At 39.0% G+C, this 14,452-nt stretch overlaps 1 protein-coding gene across 1 annotated transcript in view; it reads right to left on the bottom strand.

Moving 5' to 3' along the window:
• GABRA5 (gamma-aminobutyric acid type A receptor subunit alpha5) overlaps positions 1-13,578 on the bottom strand; it is a 160,788-nt gene extending 147,210 nt beyond the window's left edge. Inside the window, exons 1-2 of the mRNA XM_004699735.2 lie at positions 13,530-13,578; positions 12,979-13,137 (exon numbers count right to left, since the gene is read on the bottom strand). Of these exons, the coding sequence (XP_004699792.1) occupies positions 12,979-13,064 (86 nt within the window). The 5' untranslated portion in view covers positions 13,065-13,137; positions 13,530-13,578. The remainder of the gene's footprint in view (positions 1-12,978; positions 13,138-13,529) is intronic.
• Between the last annotated feature and the right edge of the window lie 874 nt (positions 13,579-14,452).

The following is a 14,452-nucleotide window of genomic DNA, read 5'->3' as shown; positions in this document are numbered from 1 at the left end:
TTCCTTCCTTCCTTCCTTCCTTCCTTCCTTCCTTCCTTCCTTTCCCTCTTCTTGTCTTCTTCCAGCTCTCTCTTTTTTAAGCTCATCTCGCTTTTCTCATTTTTTTCTTTAATTCTACTTCTTTGTCTAAATGTTTTTGTTATTGTTGCTGTTAGGGACCATTGCGTCAGATCTTACCCATAGTAACCCCATGACCAACAAATGGAAACACTGCCAGGCCCTGTGCCATCCTCAAAATTCTTCCTATACTTGAGTTCACTGTTGCAGCCAATGTGACAATCCATTGTGTTGAGGGTTTTCCTCTTATTTGCTACCTTTCTATTCTACTAAGTATAATGTCCTTCTCCAGGGACTTGTCTCTTCTGAGAACATGTCCAAAGTAGACAAGAATAAATCTCACCATTCTTGCCTCTAAGGAGCACTCTGGCTGTACTTCTTCCATGATAGATTTATTTGTCCTGTTGGCAGTCCATGGTACTTTCAATATTCTTTGCCAGCACCAAAATTCAAACTCATCAATTTTCGGTCTTCTTATTCAACATCCAACCTTCACATGTATATGAAACAATTGAAAATACTATGGCATGGGTCAGGCATACTTTAGTCCTCAAAGTAACATCCTTGCTTTTCAATACTCTAAAGAGGTCATGTGTAGCAACACATCTTCTGATCTCTTGACTGCTGCTTCCATAAGCACTGATAGTGGATCCCAGCAAGATGAAATCCCTGACAACTTCAATCTTTTTTCCATTTATCATGATGTTACCTATAGGTCCATTTGTAAGGATTTTTGTCTTCTTTACACTGAGTTGTAATCCAAATATGATCTTCATTAGCAAATGTGGCAAGTCCTACTTCCTTTCAACATGCAAGGTTGTGTCATCTGCATATCACAGGTTGTTAAACTTGATGCCACATTCTTCATCATATAATCAAAATTCTCTGATAATTTTCTGAGGACATGGATTGAATAAGTATGGTGAGAGGGTACAGCCCTGATTCTCATCTTTCCTGATTTTAAGACAGGCAATATTTCCTTGCTCTGCTTGCAAAACTGCCTCTTGATCCATGTACAATATCCTCATGAGCACAATGAAGTGTTCAGGAATTCTCATTCTTCTCAAGTCTATCCATAGTTTATTATGATCCACACAGTCAAATGCCTTGGCATAGTCAATAAAACAAGTAAACGTCTTTCTGGTATTCTTGGGTTTGAGACAATATCCATCTGACATCAGCAGTGATATCCCTTGAACTAAGTTGTTTTCTGAATCTGGACTAACATTTGGTGGCTCTCTGTCAATGAATTGCTGCAACTGTCATTGGACGATCTTCCCAAAATGTTTACTTACATCTGATATCAATGATATTGCTCTAAAATTTTAGTAATGTCTTCATTTTTCTTTGAAATGGGTACAAATATGGACCTCTTCCCATAAGTTGGCCAAGTAGATGTCTTCCAAATATCCTGGCATAGACAAGTGAGTGCTTCTAGTGCTTCATCAGCCTGTTGAAGCATTTTAATTGGTATTCCATCAATCCTGGAGCCTTCTTCCAAATATGTATAAATAAATCCTCTTTTCTTGTCTGATCATTTTATTACACCTTTCTCTAACCTCACTTATTATCTCCTGCTTTCTCTCTGATTTTCCTCAAGAAACATATTTCCAGAATGTTTATTAATTTTATTATCCCCCATTAAAATGCATTTTCTCATAATTTTTACAAATCTTTTGGTCTAATCATGCAGCCCTTTATTATTATTACAGTTCCTTTTATTTTTTGCTCTGTCTTCTTCCGCTCACCTTATCCAAGTACCATTTCCTCTATTTTTCTCCATTTTCCCGTTGTATATATTATAGCTCTTAGAGACCTTTCCACATCAACAGACAGAGCCAATAAAATTAAAACAGCACTCAGAAAGACACAGAATTAGAGGAGGGATTCATTCACCACTAACATCACATAGTCCCCCCTCCTGCCCTGGAAATAGCAAAATGACAGCAGCAAACTTGCATAATTCAATAATAACTATAAATGTCAATGGATTGGATGTACCTATCCAGAGACAGTGAGTAGCAGACTGGATTAAAAACAAGACCCATCTATATGCTGCCTATAATAGACACATCTTAAACTCAGAGTCAAAAATTGATTAAAAATCAAAGATTGGAGAAAAATTTACCAAGTCAATGGCAATATGAATCACTAAGCAATAAACTTCAAAGTAAATAATACAAGCGATAGTAGACACTATATAATAATTAAAGGAACAATAGAGCAAGGAGGCACAACTATAATAAATATATATGCCCATATATGCCCATAATGACCTTAAAAATACATCATTCAAACCCCCGTTGTGTTGAAGAGAGAAATAAGAGTAGGAGACATAAACACCTGACTCTCACGGAAAAAAAGATCATCAGGAAAGAAACACAAGAGCTACACGATACAAGTAAACAGTTCGACCTCCTAGACATATAGAGAGCATGTCACTTGATAAAATCACAGTATGCTTTTTTATCCAGGGCACACAGAACACACTCTAGAATAGACCAAATGTTAAACCATAAAGGAAACCTTGACAAATTAAAAAACATTGAGGCCCTACATTCCATTTTCTCAAATCATAATGCTATATAATTGGAATTCAACACTACAAGGAACAAAAACATAAAGCCAAGCACATGGAGAATGAACAAGACCCTAATGAAAAACAACTAAGTAACAAATCCAATAAATGAGATTAAGAAATTCTTGGAGGATATCAATAATGTTTGCATAACACAAAGAGTATAATCAACAGCACTGAATTATACATGGAGAAGTTGTTGGTGAGTGTTTTCTTGTGTATATTTTTGCCACAAGTGAAAAAAGAATTACACTAATAATAGAAAGTAATTCTTTGAAACAAACCAGAATAATCCCACAACACGCAATCACCTACAAAAGAAAACCAGTAAGGATAAATGTTTGGAGCACAGCAAAAGCAGTTATCAGTGAACACATGAAAAAAGCAGAGAAACCTGAAATCAGCAACTAACACAACACCTATAACAGCTAGAACAAGGACAACAACAGAAACCTTCCAATAACAAGAGAAAAGAAGTCACAAAGATCACAAAAGAAAAAAGTAATTAGAAAATAGAAAAACAATGTCAAAAAATGTTACTCCTTTGAAAGGATTAACAAAATTGACAAATGACTGGCAAACTTCACAAAAGGAAAAAAAAGGAAGATGCAAATATCTAGAATTAGAGAGCAAAAGGACATCACAAAAGATTCAAATGAAATAAAAAGAATAACACAAATATGAAAGACTGTACTCAAATAAGTTTAGTAACCTAGAAGAAATGAACAAATATCTAGAAATACACCATCAAACCAAATTGATGCAGACAGATGTAGAAAACCTGAATAGACTTTTAAGAAAATGAAAAATAGAGGTCACCAAGAACCTTCGATCAAGAAAAGTTCAGGGGCAGATAGCTTAACAGGGGAATTCTTTGAAGCAATCAGGTAAGTGCTGTCACCAATTTTACACACAGTTCCAGAACATAGAAAGAGACAGTGTTAGGTAGGTAAAGAGAGAGTGTTAGGTAGGTTAGCAAAGGGCTGGGAATGTCCGTTAACGCATGCCCAGAGGGCCAAGCTATGGGAACAAAGGAGTGGTGCCCTGCACATGCCCAGAGGCTCAGGTTTCCCACACACACACACTCCTACACCACCACCACCCCTCCCACACCCCCACACACACACCCTCTACCCCCTACCCCCGTAGGCATGGGTGGGCATGAACCTGAATTGGCCCACCTAGGCCAGGTGAATTCAATTCAGCCAATGGGGCAGACCAGGAGTGTCCACCACGCCTCCCCGTGGAATCCTTGAAAAGGCAAGAGCCCGGAGTCGAGCGGCAGAACTCTGGGAAGTTTGGCAGAGCTCTGGTAGAGCTTGGGAGGGACTTTGGGACACTTTTGTGGGACGCTGAGCTGCTTCCAGCCAGGCCGCATGCTCGGGAGGAGTCTCTCGGGTGCCGTGTAAACCTGAAACTTCTTCTAACTCTCATAAAACTCACTTGCATCACGAACCAGGCTTCGGTGTGAATTCTTTCTCGTGCGGAGCCAAGGACCGAGGTATAGATCTAGCTCCAGAGAGATCTAACAGCAGACGCCCACACTTATTCTATGAAGCAAGTAAAATATTGATACCAAAACCAATGAGATACGCCACAATGACAGAAAACTAAGAACAATATCCCTCATGAACATACAGGCAAAAATTCCCAACAAAATTATGGCCAATAATTGAGTTCAGCAAGATATCAAAAGCATAATTCTCCATGAACAAGTAGGATTCATACTAGGGACTCCAGGATGGTTCAACATTAAAAAACAATCAATATAAAAAAAATGAAGAATAAGAACCACATGATATCAAAAGATGCCAAAAAGGCATTTGACAATTTCCAACATCCATTTCTGACAAAACATTCTGCAAAGGTGTCAACTAAGTCCACATGGAAGAAGTACAGCAGCCTGTGATCCAAGGATTTGTAAATAATAAAATACAAATCTGAAGGTGGAAATGGTATCAGAGCTTAAATTGTGAACACCTGGTTTTCAGAAAGGCTATCAATACCAGTAGAAGCCCAAAATCCATTTTCTGGGCCCACAGATAGTTTAAGCCTCGGGTGAATTCCTCTGATCATAGTCAAGAGATGTGAATAATCCTGTTATCAAATAGAGAGCAGTGTAAAGTCAATTGTGGCAGATATAGTTAAGCTGAAATGTAATATCTTATCATTTAATGTCTCTTTAAAAACATTTGAAAGTTCTTTCAGTTAAGCTGATGGTGCTCGGCTATCAAAAGGTACAGCGTCTGGGGTCTTAAAGGCTTGAAGATAAACAGGCAGCCAACTAGCTGAGAAACAACAAAGCCCACATGGAAGAAGCACGCCAGCTGGCGTGATCATGGGGTGTCGAAGGGATCAGGTATCAAGCATCAAAGAACAAAAAATCATGTCATTGTGAAGTGGGGGAGTGCGGAGTGGGGACCAAAAGCCTAGCTGTAAGCAACTGGACATCCTCTTACAGAGGGGTCACGAGGAGGAGAAGGGACAGTCAGGGTGCAGTGTAGCAATGATGAAACATACAACTTTCCTATAGTTCTTAAATGCTTCATCCCTCGCACTCCCAAATATCATGATCCCAATTCTACATTACAAATCCGGCTGGACCGGAGGATGTACACTGGCAAAGATAGCAACTGGAAACATAGGGAATCCAGGACAGATGACCCCTCAGAACCAATGGTGAGAGTGGCGATACCGGGAAGGTGGAGGGAAGATGAAAGAGAAAGGGGGAACAGATTACAAGGATCTACATATAACCTCCTCCCTGGGGAATGAACAGCGGAGAAGTGGGTGAAGGGAGACGTCAGATGGTGGAAGATATGACAAAATAATAATAATTTATAAATTAGCAAGGGTTCATGGGGGAGGGGGAACAGGGAGGGAGGGGGGAATGAGGAGCCGATACCAGGTGCTCAAGTGGAAAGCAAATGTTTTGAGAATGATTAAGGAAACAAACGTACAGGAGTGCTTGACACAATGGATGTATGTATGGATTGTGATAAGAGTTGTACGAGCCCCCAATAAAATAATTTAATTAAAAAGAAGTTGTTTCAATTAAGAAAAAAGTGAAGAGGAAATTCATATGGATTAAGTCTTTGCTGACCAGAGAGCAGGGATGTAAATCACTCTGCTCTGATGCAGAGTGCACTGGAAAATGCACGTGCAGGTAGATTAAAATCTAACGCCTTATCATTTTATCTCCCTTTTGACTAATTTAAAATTTTAACATTTTTTACTTTCTTCTTGACTGAGGTTTTTCTCTGTTTTACTTTACTATTGATGTTATTTTTTTTTGGGGGGGGGGTTGTATGTCTTTCTGTATATGAGATCCAAGATAGGGAAATCTAGAGAGAGAGACAAAAGACCCATACAAAGAAAATTATAGAATGCTATCACAAGAAAACAAAACAAATGGAAGAAAATCCTATATTGATGAACGGGTCTTTGGTCTCTTTCGTTAGGTTTATTCCTAAGTATTTAATCTTTGGAATGGCTATTGTAATTGGTATTGTTTCCTTAATATCATTTTCAGTGCTCTCTTCATTCAAAACTGATGAACCTGTGAAACACTTCACAACACTGATTAGTCCTGGAAACCATCATGCTGAGTGAATTTAGTGTCACAAAAGAGAAAATATTATGAGACCACCACTATAAGGAAAACAGGAAGACAATGGTAGACATCTGTTCTTAAGTCACGTAATCTAATTCAGATTGCTTAATGCACATGACCCATATTACCCCTTTAATTTGGACATCTTAAAATCCATGTCTACAGAGGGAGACTCTCCTGGGCTGGGGTAGTTTCTCATGTGTGTGTGGGGGGATGGAGCGGGGGATGTAGAATATCAATTATTTCCTGCCATATAACATGTTCTATGGTCACTACAAATCAACAGACATTCTTACAAGGGTGCTCCATTAACCTTAATGGAAATTCAAGGCCAGAGGAAGGGAGAATGGGTACAGACAGGTCTGTCTGCTGGTGGATAAATCAAGGGAGAAAATAATTGAGAAAAACTCTTCACATTACTTACATAGACCCCCTAGGGGAGAATACTCCTAGTATTATGTTTTTAATGGGGTACTTTTGACCTAATTTCTATCCAGTCTTTGGTGAGCCAAGCTGTGTGCTACAGAACACCAGGACTTTAGATTGTGTCTTTTCAAGTTACACAACATTCTTCATAGGTCACACTAGAAGGCTCCAATTTGGAAACCCCACTAAATGAATTAGACTTTACCTTACACTCACCTATTGTAGATTTAAGGAACTGAAACACTCCCTTGGACTTAAGGCTGAAACGCCAGTGTGAGGAAGAAGCAGATGACTGCTATTCCAAAGTTAAAGATTTGGAGTTCAATGGACTTTGGTCCGGAGCTCTTGCTTCAAGGCTGCCCAATGAATGATGGCGCATGACTACCAGTCATTTGCTATTTTCATGCTCTCTCTTTGTTTAATGGTATGTCCTCATCTAGCAGGCATGGTTCTGCCTTTGTGAATGAGCATTATTTAATTTTTTGCCCTATCTCCTACACTCATTGCATAAATAGTGTCCAGTCATTTGAGTTTTTTGATCCATACAGGTCAATAGCCCATGTATTTTAGTCTAAAAAGCTGTCCTATGTAGGTATACTCTCTTTTTCTAAACAGTATTTAAAATTCCATACATTGGCTAAATTCATGATACTACCAATAAAATTGCCATAGGCCTCATAGGGATATGATATGCCATATGCCATATGCTCCCCAATAAAAGAATAATGATGTCTCTAAAGTGAACCAGAGACATATAGAAAGCATAGGTACATAAATAGATTGTGAACTCACATTTAATCATAGCCCTAATCTAAGAAAAATTACTTATTATATGGTCCTACTCAACATCTCCGATCATGAAGAGAACACTGGTACTATAAGAAAGTGTGATGAAGAGTCAGATGGTGCCCACCTATCAACCTGACCCAAGGCTACAACAGGCTCAAACATGACGATTGTGAGCATGGTGCATACTGAGCCATGTTTCATTCTGTCTACACAGAATAGCCATGCATTGGAAACATCTCAGCTGCACCTAACAACAACAACACTTGATTCTTGTCCCTGGTTTTAAAATTATGTTCTCCAATGGCTAATTAATAGCTCCAATGTCAGGAAATTATCCTTCTTGTCTTTTTCAGCCAATAAAAGCTTAGGATATATTTAATACAATTAAGTCATATTTGCTTATTATTTAAAGTCTCTAAATTTATCTTAACCTTGTAACTGTTCTATCTAATCTGATAAACTCCACATTATATTTAGTGTTGCATATGGATCATTGTCAGGAGTGCTAGTGGATTAGTGATTATGCATTGAGCTGCTCACTGCAAGGTCAGCCTTTCAAAACCAGCCTGCTCATCAGGAGAGAGATGGGGCTTTCTATTCCCATAAACAGTTAACAGTCTCTGAAACTCAGAGAGGTAGTTCCAGCCTGGCCCATTGGGCCACTATTAAGTCTGCACCGACTCCATGGCAGTCAGTTTGGTTGGTTTTTATTTGATCAATAAAACTCTTTACTGTCAATTCTGACTTAAAGCAATCTATGTAACAGTAGAACTACCGCTAGAGGATAGACCTATAGGGTTTCCGAGATTACAAATCTTGATAGACACAATCTGTCACATCTTTCTCCTATGGAGAGGCTGGTGGGCTTGAACTACTGGCTTTTGGTTAATAGCCTTTAGCTAGACACTTAAGCCACTGTGCCACCATGGCTCCTTTATAGGGACATTGATTCAAACACTGCTTCTATACTCATTTTTCTATGCAATTTACTTTCATAAAAAATTATTTTTATTTTTGTTGTTGAGAATATACAGCAGAACATGCAAAATTCAACAATTGCTACAGGAATAGATAGGTGACACTGGTAGTCTTCAAATTATATGACCATTCTCCACACTGATCTTAGCCAAAAGGCGGAGAAGCAATATATATGACCATTCTCATCCTCCTTTTCAACTGATTCCCTCCAATTAGTATAAACTCATTGCCCTTAGATTTTCTACCTCATCTTTCACATTTTAGTTGTCCATTTTATCCCCTATAGATATAGCTTTTAAAAGAGAACACTGTTTAATGCAGTCATTCTTTACAAGTTAAACCTGGTTTTAAGAAGACTTTGAGAGTAATTTTGGTTAAAGGTTTAATGTTTAAATATTATCTCAGGAAAGCAGTTTCAGGGTTTATCAAGCCTCCATGGCACTTTTGATTACTGATCTCATTAAAATAACTTTAATGCCCCATATGATATGCCTTCAAATGTAGCGGCATAAAACTGACTTTTAAACAAGGTCTCTGTTCTATTATATATTTGAAACCTCCTTTATATAATTTAAAAATAATTGAAGAATTACAAAAACTATTATAAATTTACTGATGGTGATTCAGATCAAATTTATAATATTAATAGAAGAAGAAATAACATATGGTTATAAGTAGTACTTATATATTTCCAAAGCAATTTCACATATTTAATATAATGACTGCTTCTTTACTTTCATGCTTATTTTTTGCTTTTCACAAACACTAAACATCAATTTTCCCAAACACAAAACCTTGCATAAAAACTCTGTTTCCTTCTGTGTCCATCTGTTTCTCGGTAAGATTATTTTTACTTCTCAGGTCAGTTCTTCGGCTTCTTTTACATTTTCACAGGACCTCACATTTCTATTGCTCTGGAGTCTTGCTCATAGTGTGGGTCTTTGGCTTCCCTTTCACCTTCCCATTAAATTCAATCATAAAATAACTCTGCAGTAAAAAAGAAAATGTTTGCCCAAATCCTTTCCCCTGAAATCTTAGAGAAAAGAAAATTTTATCTAGCCCCCAAACTAAATACCTCTTGGAAGAATGTTTCCTTTCTCCTTAGATCGGTTTGTTGTAAAAATTCTTTGAAAACAACTGTAATCAAGTAAACGGGCACAAGAGCCAACTTGGGCAAATCTCATATGCTGTGTGGAACTATCAGAGAGGACCAAATATGAATCCCAAGAAAGCTCTACATCTGCCTCGCTAATGTCAACTGCAAGATGGTACTAATGCCTTAAGGCATTTATGTAAAAACAATAGAGATGTTTTTAAAAACAGAGATATTTATGTTAAAATTAGAGATGTTTAAAAGTGTGATAGCTATCATTGCATCAAGATTCAGGATCAAATCGTTTTTATGAAACTTTCTTTAGGATTTGACAAACATATTCGTAGATATAGGTATAGTTGAATGAAACTGAAAAGAGCTATAAATGCATTGTAAAAGAAGAATTACAAATAAGACTCGTCTCCAGGCATCACAATGTCATTTATGCCAGCTGAAATGTACACGCTTCCTGTAAAGGATATGTGGAACTCAGTTCAACTTTGCTAGGGACTCTGCTTTATCAAAACCGGACATGTAAGATCAAGGGTTAAAAACATTGTATGAATATGCTATAAATTCCCACGTTTAAAAATATCTCAATTGCTAAAAAGTTTTGCAACCTGAAATATGTTCACTAAATTAAAATTTCTAAAACCAAACTCAGAAATACTGTAAATAACACAAACTAGGGAAGTAAGTAGCGGGTGTCTGGGGGCAGTTACAAACAGTAAGCCCTTGACACTGAACAAAAAGCTAACAGTTCAGTATCACCCACAGGCACCTCAGAAGACAGGCTTGAAGACCTGCTTCCAAATGGTTACAGTCGTGAAAACCCAATGGAGGAAGTCCAGTTTGCAAACGCAGGATCACTATGCGTTGTTACAGATTCAACACTAGCTAGCAGTTGTTAACTATAATGCAGTTGTATGGTGCAAATATATCCATTTTAAAGAGTTTGTATAGTGTTACGTATAAAAAAAGAACAAAATTCAACGCACAGTATGATTTCAACTATATAAAAGATCCATAGCAACAAAGAGTAGAAACAAAAAAATGTTTAAGGATGATTGTCTCTGAGTGGTAGAATTAAAAATACTTCTCTTCTTTTATACTTTCTGCACCTCATGTACTTTATATAAGATGTATTGGTTTAGAATGGCCTCAGGACTTTATACTTGAAAGATTTTAAAGCTTCTCCAACAGTCAATTTTCTATTAAATTATTGAGAGGAATTATACCATGTTGCTCGGTATTGGCTTCTAGAAACTAACAAATCTTTCTCCTTTTTGAAGAATACCTGAGAAATTATAAAATGAAAAAATAACTAAAGTATAACTTTCTAATTGCTGGTCTGCTATGCACATAACTTCATATTTTATGTTCGTATCTACAAGGGAGTAGTAATTTCAAGCCTATAGCATGCAATTTCCTAATATATATATACATATTTTTATTTGTTTGTTTGTTTGTTTTTACCAAAATGTTATAAAGAATGTGTTCCCAATCCTAGAATCTGTCTCACCTTCAAAAGATTGCTCTATACTAAAGTAGGTTAAGCACTGGGATGTTTATAAAAAGGTTTGCAATTCAAACCTACCAGCCACTCAGAGGGAAAAAGATAAGCCTGACTGTTTCCATAAAGATTCACAGCCTTGGGAGCCCCATGGAGTAGCTCTACTCTGTCCTAACGGGTTGCTATGAGTCAGAATCAACACCATGGCAGTGGGTTTGGTTTTAGGTTTTATGTCGGACATCAGTAAATAAGACAACTATCTGATACAGTAATTTAGAAAGTTGAGCATTCTATTTGATTTCAACACATCTTGATACATACATCTTTCATTAAAAAGAACATTGTGAACATCACAGTTTATAAACCTTAGGGAGGGTACTTGGAAAGATAATCTCTCATTTAATAGGTAAGGAAAACAAAGCAGGGTCTGGCAGTGGCCACCCAGGCCAAGAAGCAAGGCAAGAATAACATTGTATTGTCTTTCCTCAGAGAGTTCTCTGGATGATTGAAGGGCTCATAAGACTAACTCAAACTAACTACCACTGAGTTAATTTTGACTCAGATTCACAGCAACTGTAAGACAGAGCAGAACTGACCCGGTGGGTTTCCAAGACTATAAATCTTCACGGGAGCAGCAAGCCTAATTTTTCTCCTGTAGAGTCGCTGTTGGTTTCAAACTGCAAGCCTTATGGAAGTAGCCCAATGATGGATTCACTATGCCACCAGGCCTCTTTATGGGTCATATGGCTAGGTGCTCTCATTAATATGTACAGAGAACACGTTGAACATTATGACAGTGAGGGGTGACAGTAGGTGCTCCTGAGCTTGGTTTTGCAGAACAGAGTTCTGGCTGAGGTCTCAAACTGGCTGTTAGGGCAGATCTGACGACAATCCCATTACTAGGAAGGGGATAGGAGAGTTCCAAACCTCTCTCTTGGGTTCCTAATCTGTACAGGAGGAGGGCTCTCGGTGGCTGAGTCATCCCATTCTTCAGAACCACTTATGACTGACACAGCAGAGTTGCTTCTTACAGAAGTAACACCTGACCAGCTTGAGTCCATTCTCCTGAAACTCAATTTTGTAATAGTACTCCAGCTGCACGTTATAAGCCTTTTGATTAACTGAACCATTTCTAGGGAAGGTGGAAGGATAAAAGGGAGCATCATGTCGGATGAACAGATCCGGAATGTTAGTTATCATTAGTTGGGTGAAAAACATTAGAATTGGAATACTAGTACTAAAAGTAAAATAATGGCGGTTTACAACAATGATAATGCCAGAATCTCAGAGGTACCTTTGAAATCTTTAGGCACATATGTGTAGTTTCTGGTTTCTAAATCTGCATTGAAATGGCCACACAATCACAAATTCCAGGCTTCTAGTCATTCTCAAACTAGTACAATTACTTTTCAATGCCATGTAAATTGCTTTAAAGCAGCAGTTCTCAACCTGTGGGTCACAAGCCCTTTGGGGGTTGAACGACCCTTTCACAGCGGTCGCCTGATTCATAACAGTAGCAAAATTACAGTTATGAAGTAGCAATGAAAGTAATTTTATGGTTGGGGGGTCACCACATGAGGAACTGTATTAAAGGGTGGAGGCATTAGGAAGGTTGAGAACCACTGCTTTAAAGGGAAATCTCATTCATAATGGAACCAGTGAGGCCATCACAGTGTTGTATACGTCTTGTCTAATAAGCAATAAAAGTCATTTATAAATGTGAACTACCACATTGTGCTGAAGCCATGTCTAACTCCTATTTCTGAGAACATAATCTGCCTCTAGTCTCCAAATCACTGCAAGGACCCTACACTAGAAACAGTCTTGCTCAAGAAGAAAGTGCCAAGCCGTGTCAGGACTCAGTGAGAATGAGGTACCACTCTATAAAGGTTCTTAAGAGGCACAAGACAAAAGTATAGTTAGCAACTCACCCAAAATGACTGGCAAAGTTCAAGGAAACATAACAGAGGAGGAGGTTTTTGATCATGATAAAGCTAGAGAGCATTCCATTGTCCATTCCCAATGAGAATAACACTTGAAGCAGATGAATTTGGAAGAATAACTGTTCCTTCCCCAACTTTATCTTGAAGCTGAAAAGAATACAGAATGGAATTGCATAGGAGCATGAGTGCTTCAGTGTCAATGGTTCCTAGAATCTGATCATATTGTGAATACCTCACAGTTTACAAAGAAAGGAGAAATCTGGCTGTCATTTCCTTGCCGTGATTCCAAGCCAGGAATTATGGATGTTTATTGGGAACAAAGTTGGGGCAAGAAAAATGTTACATGGCTTAGTTTCCACATTTATATACAGTACAGTCATTTTCCGCTTTATTTTTTTCTCTTTTCTCAAACACGGTTTTACTTTTAAGCATTTTATCTTAAGCAAATGACCCATTATCCCTAGTGTTGGGAAAAAGAGCAGTTATCTGAGCAACTGCCATTTGTATGTCTGTTAAGTCCACAAGTGGAATAATTTTACCTTTCTGAAATATTCACCACGTGTTCAAAGCCAGCAAGCTACTCCTTATTCTGCAAGATGCTGAAAGTATGTGGAAAAGGGGAAATAGCACATATGAGAAACAAGTCTTGACACCGGATCACAATAATTCAATAACTGTAATCACTGTTAATACTAAATAACGTAATAGTCACCGCAGTTCTGTGCTCAGCCCTAATTCATGCGTTTGAGATACAGACAAGCATAACCTCTGGGCTCTGGAACTAACCTTAGTGAGCCTATTATGCACATAACTAACCCCCGTATGCACATCGTGCATGAGTCACAAATATTGGGAGCTCACAATAAGCTCCCCTCCTGCCCCGGAGCCCAGGTAAACTCACAACAGGTCCCACCTCAGAAGCAAAGGCCATCTGTGATTTCTCTCAAAGACTCAGGGGAACAGGTGGTGGACGCCTAGGGATCCTCAGTGTTGAAGTCCAGAGGGCACATGCTTTGTGGGATTTGGAGAAAACCGCGGTGGCACCTCTCACTACCGGTCAATTTCAAGTAGCACGCACTGGGCTCCCAGACCCGAGCGAGCGCGGTGCGTGGGGAGTGCTGCGGTTCTGCAGCCTGGGCTACTCATTGCTCAGGGTGCCGCACCCCGTCCTCTGCAGCGTGTGTGTGTGTGTGTGTGTGTGTGTGTGTAGCGGGGGGGAGAATGGTGGGGGGTCGGCAAGCGCTATGGTTCCCCGGTCCGGTGGTGCTGACTGGTGTTCCCCTTCCAGCTCCAGACCCGCGGTCCAAGGCAAGCGCTCGTCCATCAGCACCTTTCTTTGCTGCGGGCCGCACGCGACGCTCAGGCGCCCGCACGCACCACCCGCTCGAGCCTCGCGGGTCTGGTCTCGCGTTCTGGCTGGGGACCACGGTCCCCAGCCTTCGGAGCTGCCTCCCTGTGGCCC

The sequence above is a fragment of the Echinops telfairi genome, unplaced genomic scaffold, assembly GCF_000313985.2.
Source record: "Echinops telfairi isolate 266 unplaced genomic scaffold, ASM31398v2 ScPeMD7_7475;HRSCAF=8513, whole genome shotgun sequence".
Lineage (NCBI taxonomy): Eukaryota > Metazoa > Chordata > Mammalia > Afrosoricida > Tenrecidae > Echinops > Echinops telfairi.
This window is presented reverse-complemented; position numbering and strand designations above follow the sequence as displayed.